This window comes from Tachypleus tridentatus, chromosome 7 (genome assembly GCF_004210375.1).
Source record: "Tachypleus tridentatus isolate NWPU-2018 chromosome 7, ASM421037v1, whole genome shotgun sequence".
NCBI lineage: Eukaryota > Metazoa > Arthropoda > Merostomata > Xiphosura > Limulidae > Tachypleus > Tachypleus tridentatus.
Window position 1 is genome coordinate 82,782,889 of NC_134831.1, and position 24,270 is coordinate 82,807,158.

General features: G+C 34.8%; 1 protein-coding gene across 1 annotated transcript in view; it reads right to left on the minus strand.

The window, feature by feature from the left end:
- Positions 1 to 4,267: 4,267 nt before the first annotated feature.
- Positions 4,268 to 24,270, minus strand: part of LOC143256067 (uncharacterized) — an 86,865-nt gene continuing 66,862 nt past the window's right edge. Inside the window, exons 4-5 of the mRNA XM_076512742.1 lie at positions 11,453 to 11,632; positions 4,268 to 6,609 (exon numbers count right to left, since the gene is read on the minus strand). Of these exons, the coding sequence (XP_076368857.1) occupies positions 6,362 to 6,609; positions 11,453 to 11,632 (428 nt within the window). The 3' untranslated portion in view covers positions 4,268 to 6,361. The remainder of the gene's footprint in view (positions 6,610 to 11,452; positions 11,633 to 24,270) is intronic.

The window sequence follows — 24,270 nt, forward strand, 5'->3', positions numbered from 1 at the left end:
TAGGTTCCATAAGATCAAGTTTCTATATATCTCTGTTTTAGTAAGAATTAATCAATCACAAGCACTCCACTTTTCCCATTGAAAATATTAAATTATACTAAATAATAAAATATTCTGTGAGTTATAGTTTTGAAGAAAAGTTACGATATTTCTTCGTAGTCAAACGAAGAGCTTGTTCAGATTTGTTCACAGTAATGGGGCAAACAGTTGTGATAATCGTTTTATTTCAGTAAAATTTTATATTTTGTCAGTTATTTTTTATGCCCTAACTATATGTTATCTGTCAATTTGACCAACTTCGTAACCACCATAAAAATTAGGAAATAATTATAAATTTTCTTTTTTTCTCTAGAATGACTACAGCTTATAAACAAAAGCACAAATTTTTGGTATAAATAATTTCAATCTCAAAATATTATATATTTACGAGGTCGGTAAAGACAATAGCCAGAGATTTTTCCTGTGCAGTTGACCATAGATTGTGCTCCTGTAAAAATATCTGTTTTTCAAAATTTGTCGACATAAGTAAGTTCAAGGGGATAAGTATTTAAAGAAACATATTTGAGATTGCAAAATTACATCAAAGAATTGATAAATAAATGTATTTAGTAGAATATTCTTTACTTTTTGAACTCTTTGTTACTAGCCCTATATATGTTAAGTGCAATAAGGCGTCGTGTATGAAAAAAATAATAAAGTTAAAACACAATCGTGCAGTTGAAAAACATCCCTAGAAAACTCTCTGATAGTAGCTTAATATTTGATGAAAGTAAGATCATTTCTGAAACGCACTTCATTCCAGTTTTCAATTTCAAAGTACTGCTGATAATACCAAACTGGTATTATGAAATAAAACAGTCTAGAATTAAATTCATTCTTGAAATTCACTTCAAAGCATAACTTTGGCTACAAGATTTCATCAGGGAATTGCTATGTACAAGGTTTTGTATTCAGTAAGTGTACTCTCTGTATCATTTTTGTGTCGGTGACTACTGTTATGTTTCTTTCATAAAACAACAAATTTGTTTGTTATTATGCACAAAGTTACATAAGGGGCTATCTATGCTGTACCCATCACGGGCATCTAAACCCGGATTTTCTCGCTTTAAGCCTTCAATCTTATCACTGAACAACTCGGGGTGGCAAAACCATATGAAGAAGGCTCATTGTCAAAACTATGGATTAGAAATAGGAATTATTTTAAATATTTTGTATATATTACTTAATAATATTTTATCTATGAATCAAATCACTTGGTATTAGTAATTGAAATGTATGACAAAGTGTCGTTCGTAAAACTGTAATGATATCCAATGGAACAGATTTACATAAAGAGTTTATTATGAACAATTAACATCTGACCAAAGGTGAGTTAAATATGAGAATTAAAAAGTAATAATAAATTAATAAAGTTATTCCAGTATACAAACAACCCAGTCATAAATCAATACACAATAAAACTAACATATATAGTGATTAGACTGTATTGAAAAATCGATAGGTGCCCTAGTTTCTCACAATAGTTTAGTTATAATATCAATAACTTTAGTTTAGTCCATACTCTATTTACTAAGCTGACAATGTAAGATGCATGGCCAGGTGGTTAAGGTACTCGACTCGTATTCCGTGGGTTCGAATTCCCGTCACACCAAACATACTTTCAGCCGTGTGGACGTTATAATGTGACGATCAATCTTACTATTCGTTGGTAAAAGAGTACCACAAAAGTTGGTGGTGGGTGGTGATGACTAGCTGCCTTCCCTCTAGTCTTACACTGCTAAATTAGGGACTGCTAGTGCAGATAGCCCTCAAGTAGCTTTGCGCGAAACACACAAAAAAAACCAAAACCAATGTAAGATAAACTTCATAGGTTAGAAAATTACTTCGTAAAAAGATATTCTAAATTATTTCCAGTTTTGTAATGATAAAAAAGAAATATAAAACTTATTAAACTTAGATATCATTAATAAGTTTCCGAATATTTTTGTTACTTAAAATAGTTTGAATAGATGATATTAAGTTAAAAAAAACGTAACTATTTTGTTGAATGTATTTAAATACTTAATTAGTCGAAGAATAAGTCATAGAGAAACTATGACATAGACCAACAAATGAAGGTGTTGTTTACATAATTCTAAACGTTTTAGGATATCTGGAATTTATTGTTTTTAAAGACGAGATTGTCTTGGTATAATATACAATAATTAAGTATTTATACTATAACTTTTGATGCAGTACGTGTACCTTCACAAAATCTGGGAAACTTTTAGTAAAGATTGCAAGTCTTCTGTACTCACAAATCATATTTTTATAAAGTAGTTGCTTATACTCTCTGAGAGACATGAAAACATTTCTTCCCTACTACGTAACTTCAGTGCAAGTGTTTACGGACTTAACACCAGGGTCGGATTCACCCACTCTGTAGGTGTGTGCTAAAACAACAACTTAAACAAACAAAATATTATGTTTTCCAAAGATAAATATTTAATTTTGTTGCCCATTAATTATTTATTTTACATTAGTAGTTTTCTTAAGCCTGATGGTTCATACATGAATATTCATGTGTGAAAATGTTATACTAAAATCAATAACTATCTGCATACATGAATGTTCATGTGTGAAAATGTTATACTAAAATCAATAACTATCTGCACAGTTTAAAGATACTTTAACAAAGAGACACGAATGAAGTTTTTTTAGTTTTCACTCTTAATTCTGTTTTTACTCCTTTCTGTTTTTTTCTTTCTTGTTTGAAGATGGCAGTATAAAGCTTCGACATCCTTTTATGGAAGAAAGGTTTTTGCTAGCCGATCACCCTCGTAAGGAAGTAAGCACAGATGGTCAGTTTATAATGTCGTATATAAATCATCTCAACTGCTTTGGATCCTGTTCCTATGAGTAATTTTAGAATTACAGCTATGTTTTAAGTCAAAGGCAATTTTACATAAAACGTAGTTCATTTATCTCCCATTAACTGTGAACTTAAGTTAATAAAGCACAAGAGTGAAGTGTCTATAGCCTATAGTATAAAAATATACTCTCTCTTTCTCGTGTATTACTTTGGCATATTATGTATATCAACATATATGGTATAGTTTGAACCTAACTTCAACGCTAAGTAATAAGATTTTTTTCTTTCTTTTTGAAACTGAACACTCAGTCTAGTATAAAAGTTAACACTACAACAGTCTGGATATTATTTTAAAAAGGAAAAAGAACATAAAACGTAATACTGCAACAACTTAGATATTATCTGGATGTTAGAATCTTAATTCATTCCTGAAGTATACACTGTTATCATCTTGTGCAAGCTAGTGATTGAATGGCTACATCTGTGAGTTGTAATTCTTTTCGTTAGGTAGAGATCATATTATGTGTACGTCGAATTAACAACTGCTACAGAATCCCTAGTTTGTTTCGTGATCCTATAACAATAAATTAGTTTTCTTTTGTTTTTGTTGCAACAAGCGTTTAGTTTAATATCAGAGCTCATCGACCAGACTGCCTTACAACATATATCAGAGCTCATCGACCAGACTGCCTTACAACATATATCAGAGCTCATCGACCAGACTGCCTTACAACATATATCAGAGCTCATCGACCAGACTGCCTTACAACATATATCAGAGCTCATCGACCAGACTGCCTTACAACATATATCAGAGCTCATCGACCAGACTGCCTTACAACATATATCAGAGCTCATCGACCAGACTGCCTTACAACATATATCAGAGCTCATCGACCAGACTGCCTTACAACATATATCAGAGCTCATCGACCAGACTGCCTTACAACATATATCAGAGCTCATCGACCAGACTGCCTTACAACATATATGCCACGTAACTGTCTTTTACTAATGGTTGAATGTTAAAATAAAGGAATATGACACAGTATGTACTTTTATGAACTTGTGAGTGGAAGTAAAGAAATATGATATGTATCAATACGTCAACCATCTTATATCTGTTGTATCCACTATCTTCAAGGACCTTCGCTAAGTTAAAGGACCTTGCATGATACATCGTTTACCAGTTGTAAACTCTCTTTGTTAACCTGAAGATGACCCAAGAAGGTCGAAACGTTGTTCTGTACTTTATTTTAATTAGAGTTTTAATGGCCATATCAGCCATCTTTAGAATACAGTGTTTACTTCAAGTGTGCTTCTTGTTATCACGAGGTACTTTGTTCAGTTGTTTTTAAGGGCGAAGTTACGAAATGAGCTATCTGTGCTGTTCCCATCACGGATATCAAAATTCAGTTTTTAGCGGCATCACACTTGATGCTGGGCCATTAGGGGGAGGACAAATTGCATGTACAACAACTGTTATGATGTGAACTGGATTAAGTTGGCCAAGTCATTTACAAATTATAGTTAGAGTAAGAATTAAAGGGAAAATATTATTTATTTATTTTGAACACCAATTATTTTATTGTTATTATTTAATATAACTTGAATTAACTTTACTCATCAGAAAATGACTAAGCAAGTTTTATGGTGTACAATAACTACCAAGTGCACACAGTCAGTGGCTAAAGTTGTATTGGTTGTAATAACTATTAAGCACCTAAATCCAGTGGCTAATGTGAAACAACTGTTAGTGTTTAGTGTCTGGTGTGTAACAGTTCTTGTTGTCTACAACCAGTGGTTTGAAGAGAAAAGATTTTGATGGATTCATCTAGTTCCTGGTGTGAAACGAGTGTTAATATTTCGTGTTTGGTGTGTAGCAGCTGTTGGTTTCTACAAGTTATGGATGGGTTTGAACAGTTTTCGGTGAATACATCTTGCTGCTGGTGTGAACCAACTAGTAGTATATAAGTCTCTGGGGTGTAACAGCTGTTTATATTAAAAATCATTCACATTTACTCTGCATCTTACATACAAATTAGACTAATAATAATTACGCACTATGATATATTCCAAACAAAGAATATGGTATCCCGTTAACTTCCTATTCTCATAGTATAGAATATTGCCCTTCAATGTGCAGACAATAAGAACCGTGTATGTTATGAAATAGTAGAACACCAAGTACTGTGTTTTTGAGCAGTAAAAATTAAACGAAATCTAATTTTTCAGCCAATATGAAAATTAGATTGTAATTATTACTTATGTCACTTGTAATATACCTCCTTTTTAAAAGTTAAAACGTATCAACAGTTGATGACGAAACTTAAATCATTTGAGAGTTTTTGAAGTATCTATTGTTCTGACTATTAATAGTATGTAATAAATTAAAAATATGATACTTTTTATACACCTGTGTACTAAACACGTAGTGCAAAGTATCACACTCTCTGTTAATCATAAGCTGTGAGAAAAGCGTTAAGCAATCTACGTCTATAGCTGAAAACATGAACTCGATGTAACTACTTTTCAGCTGATATATTTATTAAGTTGCCAGAGTAAGTTTGGATGATGCGATATGCATATTAGGTGTTTTGAAAGTATTATATCCTAACCTTTCCCTTTTACTACAGACGTGTTCTACGTCAGCAGCTACAATGGTTGTTGTTTAGAACAGTTATCGCCTGCACCGGCTGTAGTTCAACATGCTTTTACTAATATCAACATTTAATACTAACTACTACAATCCATGTTTAAGGGGCTGTCGCTGTTGTAAATGTCACTGTCTTTTCTTCCAGAACAGCTGTCATTACTGATTAGTATGGATGTATTTTTTGTTACACTACAGTGTTCATGTATTTGTACGTCGTAATAACATTTCTTGTTCTTTAGTTTCATGAGAAGAATATGACGAGGCAATCTAAGATATTTATTTTTATTTCAGGTATATTATAACTCCTTTCCTTTTCGTTTCTTCTCATAACATTAGCGTTAAATAAAATCTAGGCTTAATTTCCTACCCAAAGATATCATACAACAAGCTGGTATTAAGTGGTTCTTGTTGAGATATGTATCGTTTCCACGAACATAGGGAGTAAAACACGAAACAATAATTCATTTTATTTACTCATGACATATTTCGCACAATACCGTGTTGTTGTTTTTTACAATACTTTACAAAGTAAGATATTTGACACATTTTGCATTCAGAAAATAAAATATCACGAAACAAAATAGGCTTAACAGATTAAATTGTAACACATGCCATTATTCTCATATTTCTTTCCATTTATTTGATAGGTGGCCAGAAAAGATGCTTTCTGCTTGTTTTGTTTATTTATTATATTTTTTTGTTTCACCAAGACGATCAACTGTGTTATTCATTATGCTAACTTCCTAACTAACTTGGTTAACTGATACTAGTCGGTTAATGGAGCTACAATCTGAAGAAATGAAGTTGGAAGTCTGAAAACGGCTTCCGGAATTGACTAGCAACAAATTTATTTGTCACGCACAGAACTTTACGAAAACCAGAAAGGTAGCCATGGTAACGATCATAAAGAAAGACTGCGAGATTTGTACGGGATTTCCTACATTGCAGGCGTCGTCTGTACAACTTTGAAGACAACCTTTAACATAGCGGTCATCAAAATAAAATCCTCCACAATGGCTCATACGCACTATCTCAGTGTCAATGGTCAAGGTTCCACTGTCCAAAGCACATCCTCTGACTATCATGGTTTCTCCAGTGTCCCCTAGTGGGAGAAAAATAAATGAAAGCTACTACACACTAAACCAACAACTGGATAAAGAACTTTTCTTGTTAAAGTGTGATTTGTCTAAAACAGAGTTCAACTTACAAATCGTCAGTCGTTTTAACGGTATTACATTCAAATTGGTGTTACAAGGCTTATTTTTTGATCAAATTTCGTTCATTTGTCCAAAATTTGTGTTTTAAAGCGTTAATAAATATTTTGATCTTTCATAAAAAAGAATATTTTATTTGAATAACTACTCATCATTAAGATTATTTTTAAAGAATCACGAAGTAAATATATGCTCAGTGTTATTATTTGATATTGTGCACAAAACTACACAATGAGCTATCCGTGCTCAACCAACCAAGAGTGGTATCGAAATCCGGTTTCTGGCGGTGTGATTCCGCAGACATGCAGATGTGCCACTGGTGGAAGTGGGCAGTGTTTTAAAAATTACATAGAATAAATCGAATCTTAAAAACAACTTCAAAGCAAACTCGCATGGAATACCAGTATTCAAACAATGATCAGCTCTCCTGAATATATTGATTTGACGTGACTTCATCGGTGATTAGAACTGTAGTTGAAAGTTAGATCTAGCTGGAAACTTGGTATGTCTATAAACGTAGTTGTTTTAACCTTTGTTGTAGTTTGTTTATTTTTTTTAATTTCCTACAAAGCTACACGAGAGCTATCTGCATTAGCCGTCCGTAATGTAGCAGTATAAGACTAGAGGGAAGTCATCACCACCTACCTTCAGCTCTTGGGTTACTCTTTTTACCAACGATTAGTGCAACTGACCGTTACTTTAGAACACCTCCATTACTGAAAGGGCAAACATGTTTTGGTGGTTGAGAACTGGAATGTGCGGATTGCGAATTGAATGTCCGAACAATCTCACCATGGTGATTTACTGATTTTTTTTTCCAGTACTTTAAAGGCTTATAACTCTGAAAACCACGTTTTGATATCCAAAGTGGGCACAGTACAGATAGTTCTTTGTGTAGTTTTGTGTTTGACAATAAATAAACAGTTTCATTTTTCACATGGTAACAAAATACAAGTCGATATATACTCAAATACCTGATATAATGAAAGCTTGAAAAAACAAAAAAGAAACAGTAATTGTATATTCCAATCGGAAGAATCTTCTATTAATTGTTCATCAGTTTTCCAAAATACTGTACATAAACTGAGACTATCTAAAAACGTAATTTCCATGTGTAAGATACATTGTACGAATCTAGCTTGTTTTACTTATTAGCATTATAAAGGGCCAGGCATGGTCAGGTGGTTAGGGCGCTCGACTCGTAATCTGAAAATCGCGGGTTCGAATACCTGTCCCACCAAACATGCTCGCCCTTTCAACCGTGGGGGCATAATAACGTGACGGTCAATCCCACTATTCGTTGGTAAAAGAGTAGCCCAAGAGTTGGTGGTGGGTGGTGACGACTAGCTGCTTTTCCTCTAGTCTTACACTGCTAAATTATGAACGGCTAGCGCAAATAGTCCTCGTGTAACTTTGCGCGAAATCAAAAACAAACAAACTAGTGTTAACGCTAACTCTTCATTAGATATTCGTTAATTAGAACTTTTAAAATATTCTTTTCCACGCTCAAAAAATTCAAAATACTTTATTTCAATAAAATAACAGTAGTCTAATTAATATATTTAGGTTAAACTGATGCTCCATCGAATTTGTTTCAATCTACGTGCGAAATGAATTATTTTAATGTGCACCACTACGAAAGCAACGTACGGATGAAAGCTACCAGTTTTATCTTTTCTTTAAGAGGATATAAATTTTAGACTCATAGACCCTATTGGATCGACTGACGGGGTCATTAAGGTCTTAACGTTTTGATAGTTCTCGCCATTAACGAGAAAGCTCGTGGCTGGAATAATGAAGTGTGCGGCACTTGATTGGTTGTTGTATGGCCGTGTTATAGTAAAGCCACATCGGACTACCTGCTGTATCTCCCGAGGGGAATCGAGCCCCTAATTTTAACTTTGTAAATCCGAAACTTACCGCTCTCCCACAGGGAGACCAGTGGTTAAGACATTTTTCTATTTATCTGTTGCCATCAATTCGTGCAACTTTTCTGATGAAAACATAATAGTTGCACATGATAAACATGTGCTATCTGCGCTACTCGTCACTAATTTAGCAGTCTTAGACTACTTGAAAAGCAGCTAGTTATCGCCACCCACCGTCAACTCTTGGGTTACTATTTTATCATCGGCTGAAAGGGCGAGCATGTTTGGTGTGAAGGGGATTTGAACTCGCGACCCTCAGACCCTGAAGCTACGTGTGTAGATTAGTTCTTTAAGCTCGTTTCTTTGTTTGGAATTAAACACAAAGCTAGTTACATAATGGGCTATCTCCGTTTTACCCACTATGGGTATTCCAACCCGCGATTTTCAGATTACGAGTCGAACGCCCTAGCCCCTGACCATGCCTGGCTAATAACGCTCCCACGGCTGAGAGAGCAAGCATGTTTGGTGTGACGGGGATTCGAACCCGCGACCCTCTGATTACTAGTTGAGAGTTTTAACCACCTGACCATCCCGAGCCTTTACATTGGTCGATTAGTTCAAATTTTCATTGAGTTAACGTGACCTATTGGTCAATATATTTTAAAGCTTAAAGATGTTATGTAAATTTGTAGTTGAATATCAGTTTAGCTAATAATTGTTGATGAATCATCGAATAAAAGAGGCCCGGCATGGCCAAGCGTGTCAAGGCGTGCGACTCGTAATCTGAGAGTCGCAGGTTCGCATCTCCATCGCACCAAACATGCTCGCCATTTCAGCCGTGGGGGCATTATAATGTGACGATCAATCCTACTATTTGTTGGTAAAAGAGTAACTCAAGAGTTGGCGGTGGGTGGTGTTGACTAGCTGCCTTCTCTCTAGTCTTACACCGCTAAATTAGGGACGGCTAGCACAGATAGCCCTCGAGTAGCTTTGCGAGGAAAACAAGAAACATCGAATAAAAGAAACTAATTTAACACTAAATTTGTATAAATTTAGTTTAAGGTTCATTTATTTAATACTTTTTATCGCAAGGTAAACCTTCTTCTTTTATTTTACATATAATTACACTATCGTGTGAGATTCGTTCAATTAAATTGGACAATTAATATCAGTATTTCGACCGTTTGAAAAACAAGAAATATCGCTGCTAACTTTTCAAAATATATTAAAACAACTTCCTATTTTTTGCTATATATTGTAATTTACTTTATCTTTGTTTTTCTAGAATCGATCAATACTATTAACGCAATAACGAAGAACGAGTTAGAATTTTCAGTCTAAACTGAATCTTTTGAAAATGTGAGCTAAACATAGGTCGTTTTTAATTTTGAATTAATTATCTGAGGGGAAGCAGGCATCCAATCCGCAGCACCCTCTGTTACAAGGCTTTGTTCATGTTTTTAAAACGGGTAAAGGATTTAACTGTCGCTTTTATAACTCACCTACAGAGGAACGAGTTCGCTGGTATCGCGTGTCAAGCCCCGACCATAAAATCACGTTAGTGGTTAGTGACCCAGTGAGGAAGAAAGGAACTTAGAATTTTTGTGATTTTTTTTTTTTTTTGTTATTGACTTCTGTTTGTGCATGTGACGTTTTTTAACCAACTGATTCTTTTACGATAAACTTTTCGTATGAGAACTGAGAATCAGGTGAGTCAAAGTTTCGTTTTGATACGAAACAGGCTTATCAGAATATAGTGATCTCGATTACTCATAAACACGACGCCTGCAATACGTTCGTTTCCTCATTGCAGAGGTTATTGAGAGAAATATACTTCAAAGCCGTGACTGCTTGGCGCGAATTCTGGTGAAATATGGACGTTTCCATGACGACGTTTCCAACGAACTAATCATGACCTTTCTGCGAGCAGTTCACTCCTGCCTATACTTATATAAGAAATAAAGGTGCATATTGCTTCCCGAGAAAGTGATAGGACTTTTATGTCTTCTATTTCACCTTTTCAATGATATAAGTCCGTTAAGTGTAATAGTATTCCAAACATGAAAAGTAAAAACAAACAAATATTTTTTTAAAATCGCTTATTTACAGACAATTTATTACCGTCTTATTTAAATGAGATCAGTCTTATGTAATTAGGTTTGATTTGGTTTACTTTGAATCTCGTGCAAAGCTACACGAGGACTATCTGCGCTAGCCGTCCATAATTTAGCAGTGTAAAACTAGAGGGAAGGCAGCTAGTCATCACCACCCACCGCCAACTCTTGGGTTACTCTTTTATCAACGAATAGTGGGGTTGACCGTCACTATATAATGCCCTCACGGCTGAAAGGGCGAGTATGTTTTGTTTGACGGGGATTCGAACCTGCGACCCTCAGATTGCGAGTCGAGCACCTAAACTAAGTGGTCATGCCTGGCCTATTTTTAAGATAGTTTTATAAAAGATAAAAACGAGAAACAACCGTATTTGCATTTTTTTATAGCAAAGCCACACGGGGCTATCTGCTGAGCCTACCAAGAGGAATCGAACCCCTGATTTTAGCGTTGTAAATCCGAAGACATACCGCTGTACTAGCGGGGGGCCAAGAAACAACCGATTTCTTGTATCGATTAATGGAAAATAGCATTACTCACACAACTTGATACAGACAAACAACTTACATGGAGTGTGGTATATTTATCCAAGATTGATAAACGGCTATATCTACTCTGATTTATCGCAAATAAGGCTTAATAAACAGTTAAGATAAAGGTTACTATATATTTCCTGACAGTTTGATACATGGCTAGATCTATTCTGATTTATTACAAATAAGACTTAATAAACAGATAAAATAAAGGTTACCGTATTTTCCTGATAGTTTAATACACGCTGTAGCAGGAAATAAGCCGTTTCTGTGTTTCCGTCCAGTCCAACATGGTGATTCGAGGATATCTATGGTGTAGTTATTATGGAAGGGGTCCTCGCATGCTGGATTATCTCCGTCAATGGAGACACACTTGAAACAATCCAGACCCCACGTAACTAGAAAAAGAGATAAATAAACAGATGTGTAAAGTATGTCTCTTGAGATGTTTTACTGAAACCGCTTTAGATGTGCAATGACTGGATAACAGCCAGAACATAGATAAGGTGATTTAAGTGTAGGTGCGGTTCTCGTTTAGATCTAGACTTGTGTGGAAGCATCATTTTAAAGGCCCAACTTATTAGAAACTTGCAATTGCCGAGTATAAATCACAGCCAGCATTTGAATAAGTGCAGAGCGCTATATACATTGTTAACTTGTTATATTTGTAGTGTTGCTCGCAATAAAACAGGTACGCTTACCAAAAGCTTTAATTATTTACATATCATCAGTGTGTTTATTTACGTATCGTTTTAGCGCAACCGCTCGTTTGGAGATCTAATTAAAGTTTTATTATTAAACGAACAAAGTATTCTTAACTGGTTATAAAATAGAAAACTATATTTTGAAATTGTCTTGTATGTGAGAGTCAAGAACATCAAATAGAATCGTTGATACATCTAAAAAACAATAACTAAGAAAAAGGATTGGCTTGATGAGTTAAACAATTCCACGTTTTTTACAGTGGAGAAAATAAAAACATAATATTCAAAATATAGACTTTGTTGATAAAACTTAGGGCTAAATAGCCAAGCGCCTTTAGCATCAAGTTATTCAAAGTCTGTTATACACATTTTACAAAATAAAATTATTTTGGGTAAATAAAGTTAGCAGTTGTCATGTAAACATAAATGGTTATACATAAGCACTCTGTCTTATATTCATAAGAACGACTAACGTGTAAAATTTACTATAGTTTCGTAAGTTGTATTATGAATTAACATATATATAATAAATAGCTGATATTACATTATATTGTTTAACTGTTTGCTTACATTTAAAGTGAAAACGTTTACAAGGGCTATTGCCTTGTAGTCACCCTTACACTAACTACACTAGAACTACATTTGCCAGGCCTAATAGTGGAATTTCATCATTATTCGTATAACCTACCCACGATCATAAAATACGGAGTTAGTTTTTATGGTAACAGAACTCAAACCAGGGGGTAACAAATTTATAGTCTGTACCGCTAGGCTATGTTAGACACTTTTAATTTAAAACAAGCAAATATTCAACCATATTTTGAACTGAGCTCTCGTTTATCTATCATAAGTAATCTGTTGGTACGTTTAAGGTGGTAGTGATTAGTTCCTCTTGTTGTTAAGATTACGGTCGTAGGGTTTAATAATTTTTATGCTAAGTGGAAAATTTGATGGCAAGGTGTAACAGACAAGCTAACAGAGATGGAGTGGTCCATAATGTCACTAATCTTTAATACAGAGGTTAAATGAGTTAATACTTTCTATTGAGAAGAACGCCACTGTAGATTGTGAGTTGAACACTTGCCATAGGAAATAGCTCTTTTCTACTTTCTACGTTCAGCAATTACTATCAAAAATAAATCCTTGACAGTTTGTAACTTCAACGTTTCCTGCAAAGATAGCTCCTTCATACCTTGTGAGTTCAACACTTCCTGTCAGGATAACTCCTTGATACCTCGTGAGTCAACACTTCCTGTCAGGATAACTCCTTGATACCTCGTGAGTTCAACACTTTCTGTCAGGATAACTCCTTGATACTTTGTAAGTTAAGCACTTCATACTGGAAATAACTCTTTGATACTTTGTAAGTTCAACACCTTCTGTTGAGGATAACACCTTGATATTTATTATGTTCAACACCTTCTGTTCAGGTTAACACCTTGACATTTTGTCAGTTCAACATTTTCTGTCCAGGATGACACCTTGACAGTTTGCAAGTTCAACGCTTTCTGTTGAGGATAAAATCTTGATACTTATTAAGTTCAACACTTTCTGTCCAGGATGACACCTTGATACTTTGCAAGTTCAACGCCTTCTGTTGAGGATAACATCTTGATACTTATTAAGTTCAACACTTTCTGTTCAGGATAACACCTTGAAAGTTTGCAAGTTCAACGCCTGCTGTTGAGGATAACATCTTGATACTTATTAAGTTCAACGCCTTCTGTTCAGGATAACACCTTGACAGTTTGTAAGTTCAACATTTCCTAGTTACTTACTTTTTAAGTTGAACTTCCTTTATACCATAATCAATATCTCATTACTATTTGGTTACGTTACCATTTTATCAGATTATTTCAGCTTTGTTTGAGTTTAGGATTTTAGGATTCTCGATGATACGTTAACGTAATTATCTTTATCAGTAAGACAGTTGGAGATACGTCTTTAATGAAACGTTGCATTTGGTACGAGTAAGATTGCGTTCGTTTTCATCAATAGATATAACACTGTCAGTACTCTTCAGTATCACAGATACAGAGATACCTAGTTCTAAAGTAAAACTTATGTTTATTCATCTGATATTTTCTGTGACTGCAGTTTGTTTCATGTTACAAGCTGTTCTTTATTAAAACGTTTATGTTCCTTTGGTTTGTGTTTTACACTTATTCTCCTGTTTTTATCAACAATTGATTCTGTGGAAGTTCTAACTACGGTATTTCTTGTTAATAACCTATGAATCAACACGTTGTTCGTGATTTCGTACAAGGATTTAGTCTCCCTGCGGGATAGCAGTGAGTTTACGTATTTACAACGCTCAAATTCGGGATTCGATGCCCGGTGGTGGGCATCGTTCAGCATTAAGCGTGGATTTATCCTGTTAGTGGAAATACCTTTCTATAGTAAACTAAAAACTTACAGTTACAATTAGACCGGTTTTGTTTATCTCCTGCCGTATGTCGGTTGTGAAAAGTCGTACATCTTAACTTGTAAACGGATGGAATGAGGTTTTTCCAATCATCTCGCTCAATATTATGCTTTATATGAATAGCCTTGTTATTCATCTATGACTGTAGAATACATTAACAATTGTGATTCACACGTATGAATCAATGAAATTCAAGATGAATCTGAAATAATAAAAGAGTGCAAGAAATATTTTATCATTTAAAAAAGGAGTAAAGGTTATTCACCAGGGGGCTCCTTCGATAAATGCCTTTGAAACAAGAGAAAACATACATTTCGAAAGAATCAACGTGACAACTTCGTCAAATCCACAATATACCTAGCTTATTCTACCAACGATTAACTTAAAATGACATAACATCGATCAAAATGTACATACTTTATCAAGAGGGAGCCATTTGAGAACTGTAAATATATCAAACAAGGATTATAAACTAAAATACATCTTTGATGTAAATTCGATCTCTAGCACTTATCACGCGGTTACACGCTTCTGTTTAAATGCTAAATTAGTTTTAATATGGTGAAACAAGCGAAGAGCTAAGAAAACAGCTCATGTAACATGGAACGGATCTTAATTGTCAGGTAAAATAAACCAAGTTCTTCTCTGTGGAATATCGTGGATACAATTAAGAAACTGTGCTGACCAAGAACTTTTCACAGAAAACGTGATGATCTCTTTTAAACGCCTAATAACACTTCAGCTAGTACGTAAATTATCGTAAAGTATACTAGATATTTCCTTAAAGGTTCACATAATTATAGTTATCATAACTATAGTGGCTAAAGATAAAATACTTCTAATAACTTGGGCTGTGTTGGCAGAGATTTTAGTGGCTAAAATTGTTGATAGTTTGTTTAGAAAACACTAAACGATGAAAATTTAGTTATTGATTGATTACTAAACCTTTTGTTTTTGCTCTATGCATAATTTACACCTTCCCATAATATTTAGAACCCCAGTAATAACACATTATCAGGCATAAATTACACCTTCACGGAATATTTACAACCCTAATAAAAGAGCATTAGTCCTAAATCACACCTTTACATAATATTTACAACCACATTAATGACACGTTTCGGCCCGGCATGGCCTAGTGTGTTGAGGCGTCCGACTCGTAATCTGAGGGTCGCCGGATCGCATCCCCATAGCGCGAAACATGCTCGCCCTCCCAGCCGTGGGGGTGTTATAATGTGACCGTCAATCCCACTATTCGTTGGTAAAAGAGTAGCCCAAGAGTTGGCGGTGGGTGATGATGACTAGCTGCCTTCCCTCTAGTCTTACACTGCTAAATTAGGGACGGCTAGTGCAGATAGCCCTCGAGTAGCTTTGTGCAAAATTCAAAAACAAACAATAACACGTTATCAGTCATACATTACACCTTCACACAATTATTATTAGTCCTAATATTAAATATTCACGCTAAAACTCATACATAAATTAAACTTAAAGACAGTAGTATCTATGCTAAAAACAAAAAAGTTTAAATGTTTTGAGTTACCTCTTTCAAACACATTTCGGTTTCACGATTTTATTTTAAGGATATTTTAAAATAAAAATCTCCTTAATTAACGGATAAAAGTAAGGAAACTTTAGTTCTGCAGTGTAATTAGTGTCTGTTCTAATTTCTCAACAGTTCATGTTTACATTCCTGATGGAGTGTTGTAAATTTTGTTTGTACGTCTTCTGAACTTCAACGTTTTTATAATAATGGACGTTATTAGCAGAAGTCTCTTTTTAATCTTGAATTTCGTCCAACTCTCTACACTTTAATGTCAATTAATCAGTACTGTTGTGGTTTAATAAAACATATTAGGATTTGCTTGTTCGTTTTACTGAATTTTTGAAACTAACTCCAGGGCTATCTTCGCTATTATTTCCTAATTTTGAAATTGTAAACTATAGAGAAAACAGCTATTCAACAGTGATTGATGGTCAAAACATGACACCGCAGCTGAAAGGGTTAGAACGTTAAGTGACGGGTTTCGATCTCGGGACTAGTAGAACGCGAGTCGAGTTTCCTAAACTCCAAGCCATGGCAAGCCTGACAACACAAGGCTTGTTGCTAAGAGCAAAACTACACAATAAGCTATCGGTGCTCTGCTTATCGCAGGTATCTAAACCCTTTTTCGTGTGTTTTGAGCTCTTAAACGTGGCGTTAAGCTATTGGAGGTCATTATTTAGGGTTATAATGTAAAGAAGTGTCCCCAAAATATATTTACTACAGTCGGAATAAAATCTTTGTCGTTATTGTAGTTTTATTACTATGTTTTTTTTCAAACACAAAACATATTTAAAATTAAAGCAGCTGTGCAGAAAAAATATTTTTATAAAACAAGGTGTCATCTTATTCAGGTTTGGAATTTGACCCACGGAAGAAATACGGATAATCAGACAAAAATGAGAAAATAGCATGTGATGGTCCTACCTTATACATAATTAAACAAACTGTCGTGCCAAGTGGTTAGGGTGGCAAGCTGTAGATGAGAGATCCAAGGTTCGAATACATGATACAACGCTGAACACGCTTCCTACTTTCAGCTGTGGCTGTGTTATAAAACTGACAGTCAGCCCCTCTGTTTGTTTAAGAGTAGCTGAATAAGCGGCAGGTGAGGCTCACTGGTTATCCTCCCTCTGGTTTGTAGTTCTAAATTAAGGAAATTCCCCAGCCTCGTGGTCTTTGACCTCAACCTTTAGTTAAATGTCTTGCATGAAACGTGGTAAAAATAAGTTGAAAATACCGAATTTCATAAGCAAACAAAAGCAGGAATAGCCTCAGAAATATCCATATTTATCAGGAAGAACAACTGTAAAACATGCTCTGGAATAACGTTGCTGTTCCCCAAACTCTGCCAAGTAACATGTTTCACTAGAAGAGATATGATAATCTTCAATGTTAGATCGTTACAATACCAATTCAAAGGCTGGTGTTTAAGAAAGGTTTCTTGTTTTAAAAAAGCATCTTCAAAAAACATCTAGATCTCCAATTACCTTAAATAAAACATTTGTTCGGGATGATATTAATCTATTTATTTCTGCTTTTTTATTTTTCAAAGCATACTAACAAAATCTGGGATCGTCACATTTACTGTGCAGAAATCAAAAAGTCAAAAGTTTAAGAAAGAAACACCAGGGAAGATAAGAGAAATATAGTGTTATCCTACATTATCACAGGATTGACTACTCTTCCGCAAAGTATACCATATTATTATTATTATAAATAATTACTCGGGATTTGGGCCATGAAAATAAACGTACTAGGTTTACTACTTTCTCAAGTAAACTTCTAGAAATCATAACAATGAAAGTTCATCAGTTTTTCAAAGACATCATCAGTTGTGTTTCATTGAAGGAAAAAGTACACACAATTATATCTTTGATATTGATCTCCTAGAATATCAGAAATAGATAATTAATAATAATTCGCGGATTTGAACCAGGATGAGTGATCCGGTTGCTTTAGTCACGAATAGTTTCGTTCGGGTTGAAAACCACATACTTCTCTCTTTTTACTCGACGTTACATAAAATATTTGTCTTCATCATATAGATATACTTCATCATGAATATATATATATATATGTGTGTGTTAGCATCATAAAACAGTTCATGACAACTGAGCTAATCTTCTAGATCGCTTCTACAAGCAGCGTTTCAAATCTAATCATTCGTTAGTGGAAATGGTCTATAGTCCAAAAACGTTATACCTTATACTTACTTTTAAATAACTCCAGGTAAACCATAGACGAAATATAACGAAACTTTTAACATGTGTATCACTTTATTCTTAGTGGACAATGTTACAAATATATTCTCAAGACTGGTGTGGATATTGAAATTTTAACTAAAATAAAGTACAGAACAACGTTTCGACTTTCTTACGTCACCCTCAGGATAGCATGATAACCTAAGAAGTGATCTTCTAAGGCTTTCAATCAATTACTTAATTTTAAAGCATTTTTGTTTCTTTGTTTGTTTTTGAATTTCGCGCAAAGCTACACGAGGGACTATCTGTGTTAGGCGTCCCTAATTTAGCAGTGTAAGACTAGAGGGAAAGCAGCTAGTCATCACCACCCTCCGTCAACTCTTGGGTTACTCTTCTACTGACGAACAGTAGGATTGACCGTAACATTATAACGCCCCCACGGCTGAAAGGGTAAGCATGTTTGGTGCGACGGGGATTCAAATCCGCGACCCTCAGATTGTGAGTCGAATGCCTTAACCCACCTGGCCATGCCGGGCCTAAAGTATTTTTAAACCCTCCTTTGTTTGCAAATAAATATGGAATTTTAAAATAGTTTCGCATTTTAGATATACAGTTGTTTGTTATTAAGCAAAAATCTCTTCAAAGGGCTTTCTGTGCTTTGCCAACCAGGGGTATCGAAACCCGGTTTTTAGTAATATAAACCCACACCCACACACACACACACACACATATCATTGTGCTATTGGCAGGCTTAATTACATAGTCAATTATTACTTTATTGATTAGTTTCGCCAACTGAGGAAAGGCTTTCTTACTGTTGCTGTCCTCTGGTGGGACAACTGTAATTTTACGGACCTACAACGCTAGAATGTGAGGTTCGAGTTCTCTTACTAGACACAGTAGATAGTTTGTCTACTGTGACTTTGCTCTAAAACAAATAAACCTTTCTTCTTCACAAATAAGCAAACATATAATAATAAAAAAAATCCAAAGAAAAATCAGGTGGGCAAAACATAGATACCTCGGTTTGTAGCTTTATGCCGAACAACAATCAGTCTGTTTATTTGGAATAATTCCTTTCCACGTTGTTTCTTATTTTGTGTTCCGGATCTTGAATAATTAACTTGTTGATGTTAATATTGTGCTTTGCGATGAAGCCTTTCTACGTTCCGACAAGGTTGTCACTGACGTGTTCAATAAAAGGGATTGTCGTTGTAGCAAAAATGGTAGGTAGTAAGGAATTGATCATCACTTTATAACTCCACGGGGATTCGAATCAGATTACGAGTCGAGTACCTTGACCATCTGGCCATGCCGAACCGGAGGTGACTGTATCAGATTTAGTTTCAAATATGTATTTTAAAATTCCAAGTATTTCTTGTGGATGGTGTACGGAATTCCTGTCTACAAGCTGTTTTGAATGCGTTACTTCTCTGTAACACTGGTTGACTTCCTAACGACGTGAACATTAAAAAGATTAAGTGGAAATTTTCTTTATCTTCAGTGCTGAAGTTGATGTTTGGATGGATGTTGTTAAAATGGTTCGTTAAACATTATTTCTGAAGCGTGATTGTAATTAATTATATTCGTCATGAGACATTCGTATTAGGCCTATTCCATTTTTTTTAACATTCTTGAAACTAGTCAGTGGATGACATCTGTCTTTACAGTTTTAGGATGATGTGATTCAGAATCAACTCTACGAGTGAGTTTCGCATATGCTTTCGGTAGTCATTACGACTAGGAATATTACCTGATTATGATGGTTCATGAATTCTTGATTCTTGTCTTCAGTGAATCGCTACGTTGCAAAGATATTGCCAATGTATACAAGTCAAATGCTAGAATTTACAGCAGTTGTTTTGAGACGTAACTTTTTGAAGAGCTGCGTGTAGAGTTTATTGGTGATAGGCCTTTTTGGTAGTATTAATGTAGAAAGCACTCTGTGCTAATGTAGAAAATTGTGGTTTGGTTTGTTTTAAATTTCGCGCAAAGCTACACGAGGGCTATCTGCGCTAGCGGTCCCTAATTCAGCAGTGTAAGACTAGAGGGAAGGAAGCCAGTCATTACTACCTGTCGCCAACTCTTTAGCTACTCTTTTACCAACGAATAGTGGGACTGATCGTCACAATATAACGCCCTTACGGCTGAAAGGGCGAGCATGTTTGATATGACAGGGATTCGAACCCTCAACCCTCAGATTACGAGTCGAGTGCCTTAACTACCTGGTCATGTCAGGCTATCAAAGGATTGTGACTTCTGATATCGTGGGGACCGTCATTTGGGGCAGTTCTTGAGAGTTCCGTCATTTTGAAGCTGTACTTATAATAATTATAGAGGCTTCTAATCATGGAAACAAACGAAAACATGCTGGGAAAAACAGGAAATTTTTCTGTATCGAAAAGAAGTTTTACTTAGAAAAGGTATTCACTGAGTATTTTAGTTTGTTATAGACTCAATCAAGTGAGTTTCACGAATTTTGTCATCCAAAACGTTTCACATCATATGAAAATCTATTACCGTTGTGTGATTTAAGGCTTACTCTCATACTGTTAAAATTTTGGCTCACGTTATCAATTTTTCACGGTTTAGTGTTACTGTTTTGGGTTTAAATAATTTTTTGAATACTTATATAATGTATCTTAAAGGAAAGTATCATTTTGCTACTTAATCTAAAACATGTTGACTCGTATTCATGTTATGTTAATGTATTCCTGACCTTTCTGTCATGTTCCATGTACGATGTAGCATGTTTCAAGATTTAATGTACTTTTTATATATTTAAGTTCACCAGTTTCAAAAATCATTTCACGAAATAAAGTGAGACAAAAAATGGTGAAATGTGGCGAACCATCTGAAGAGATAAAGAAACATTTTGTAGATTTAATTATTTTAAACGGTATAAACCGCTTATGGATGTTGTGGTTTTATGACGAAGTTGTTTTCAGTGGAATTTAGGCTTCGTAAGGCGGAGAAGTTCATTAATAAACTCTACAGGGCGTACGTGCCATTAAGCCCAAAAGCCCCGCATGCCCTGAATATTGAGTAAAATCTTATCTGGTACAATTATCGCTTGATGAAAATTTATAGTTTTACATCGATATGTTTTGATGTGAGTAGCATTTCCAATAACATGTTCGTTTGCGTTTTTTTTCTTTAGATTTATAAAATAGTACAACCGTACATTTCTAAAACATCAGGACGAGCAGATTACATAGTGAAAACATACAATACAGAAAACTGTTTCAGTGATTCTATAGATGAATGCCACGTGGGTTCACGAGTTGAAAGAGCTATAAACACTGAAACAATTTGTAAGGAAAAGTAATAGGTTTTTTGTTGTTGTTCTAAGTTGCCTCTAGAAAGTTCCAAAGTAGCTGTTGAATTTCAAAAGTTCTAAACTACATGACGGTAAATAAGAAAAAAAAAAAGAATGTTTGATGAACTGACTTATATTGAACGGAATACTGATATTCTGGTGTTTGTTAGTCGTATCCACAAATGAATCTTACTGATACCTTGATTATATGTATATATATAAAAAAAAATGCTTAACATTTATAGCATAAAAAAGTACAATTGTTTCACAAGTCGTGAAACTGGTACAATTTGAAATAAATAATTTTACTGGAGGAAGAAATGCAAAGTAGGTTTGTTTAATTATATATACGTATATTTCGCGACTGCAATGGTTTCTTTAAGTCTGATTAGTTTCAAACTTAGGTGAAACTAATACATCTTTATGCTTTGAACTTCTAACATAACTAACAAATCCTAGCTTTGACAAGCTTTAAACGGTGTTATTTCAGACAGAGTTGTTTTTTTGTTCTTGTAGTTGCTGCTACGGACCAGTCTTGCTGGAAGAGACAGAAAAGGTTTACCCTCTATCATATTCAATTACATATATGTCATGTTTTATTGCATGACTTTCTAAATTACAACGTACACCTTTCTAATACGTGATTGGATGTTCGGACTAGTTCTATTGAATCATTATACATTCGATCTCCCCCGAGTTACGGAATGGGTGTGTTCTTGAAAAAAAACAAACTTCCGTAAGTCCGTAATTCGAATCTTATTTTCCCTTTGACTCCTACGCTATAAATTTGGATGCTTTCCAAAATAATTTTTTGATTAACAAAAAACACACACATATAAACGTATTTTTAAATATTTTTAAACATGTATTAAATGTGACTCAAATAGTTTAATAGTTCTATTCACCAAAAACAAAAGCAGTATGTACACAAAAATATTTAAATATTTCACAGAAGGAGAAACTCAGTAACGGTTCTTGTCTCCCTTCGTAAGTCATCATCAGTAGCAGGGTGAAGAATGCGTCGAGAATTGTTTGCTGTTTCAATGATGTCTTCTTCTTCTACAGGTCTGAGTCCAATATTATGGGATCCTTTTCGACACGTCTTCTCCATGGGCTTTAGTAACAATATCATCTTTAACGCTATTTTCAAAACCAGTCTGGCTTGCAAGTGTCACAATATCCTGGTAAACCTTCCCAACACTTACTGCATGGTGGAACCTTGCTGAGTCGTTGGAACACTCTGGCCATATGTTTTTTCATACACTTAACTCATAGCTGACTCCTTCACTTCATCCCATGACTTTGTGATGTTGTCTGTTGCATTTACAATGTTATATTTCTTTCTCTCCACCAATAACGTTAACCAGTTGTTTAAAAGCTCTCCATAAGTAATATCTCTTGAAACTGGAGATAATATCTTGATCCATTGGCTGGAGCAAAGCAACTGTGTTCTTGGGGATGTACTCAACTCTTACATTATCAGAAAGATAATTCTAGTTTACTAGGTGGCTTGGTACATTGTCTAAGATGAACAATGTTTGACACAGTACCTTTCAACAGCAGGACCGAAGAATTTGATGATTCAGTCTTGAAAAATACTTGTAACCATCCTTGCTTTCTTATTGAAGCGCCAAGTCACTGCTAAATTAGGTTTAACATATCCCATTAAAACCCTTGGACTTTCAAAACTGTAAGCTAGCATGGGCTTTGATTTAAATTCTCCAACAGCGTTGCCACTCACAAGTAGAGCCAAACGATCTTTCGAAGTCTTGAGCCCTGATGAAGACTCTTCTACCCTAAATGTAATGTTCTATCTGTGATATGTTTCCAGAACAGCCCTCTTTCATCCACACCGAAACTAGTTATGAACTTCAACCACCTTCACCAATAATTTTCTTTAGTTCATTGGGATTTCTCCGTCTAGCTTCTACAATAGCACAGGTCGCCTCACCATTTATTGCAGGTTCAAGTGCTTCCTGAACCTAATCAAACCACACTTTACTTGACAAGAGAGGCTCTTTTTTCAGAACTACAACTACACTTTGCTCAATTACAAAAACGTTATTCGTGTATTTGTCTTAGCTTGTATAGCAGTCGTGTTTAATGGCACATTACATTAGATATGGTCCTCAACAAACACATTCAAGAGTCTTTCCATATTAAGCATCACTTGACTTCCAGGAAAATAAAATGTGCGAGCACTTATAAGTGTAGCCACTTCAGCAATTCTCTCTTTTTTTTTTTTCCTCTATTATCACGTGTTGTTCCCACTGTAGATATAGTAAGCCCTAAAGTTTTAGAAATAGAGCTAAGTTTCTCCCTGACATCAAACCTCCTCTGAACATGGAGTTTCACATCCAAAGTAATTTCTTTTCTTACTATATTGGTATACTTTTTGCACTTGAACTTCATGGTCTCCTTCTATACATTTTAATAAGAGTAATACAATGGAGAATCTTGAAAAAAATATTGCAAAAAAATTTGACGTTACCATATGACGATCGTAACAGATGATATGAGAGCTGATATGAGCAAACCGCGCCACCTACATAGTTGAAACTTAGAAATATGTCCTTCATTTCTAAAAATAAAAAATAAAAATATAATTTTGGCTAAATTGAAAATTCGTTTGTTTTTATTTTATTTCGTGTTTATATATTTTTTTATCACATTCACTCCATAACTCCGTAAGGGCGAATTTATCGGTCGTACCCCGAACAAGAGGGAATCCTGAATTGCCAAAATACTTGAAAGTTCTTTAGGCAGGATTAAAGTAAATTAATCTATAAGATCTTCCCCCCTTTTTATTAATTATATTTTTGTGCGCCAGCAATTCCAAAC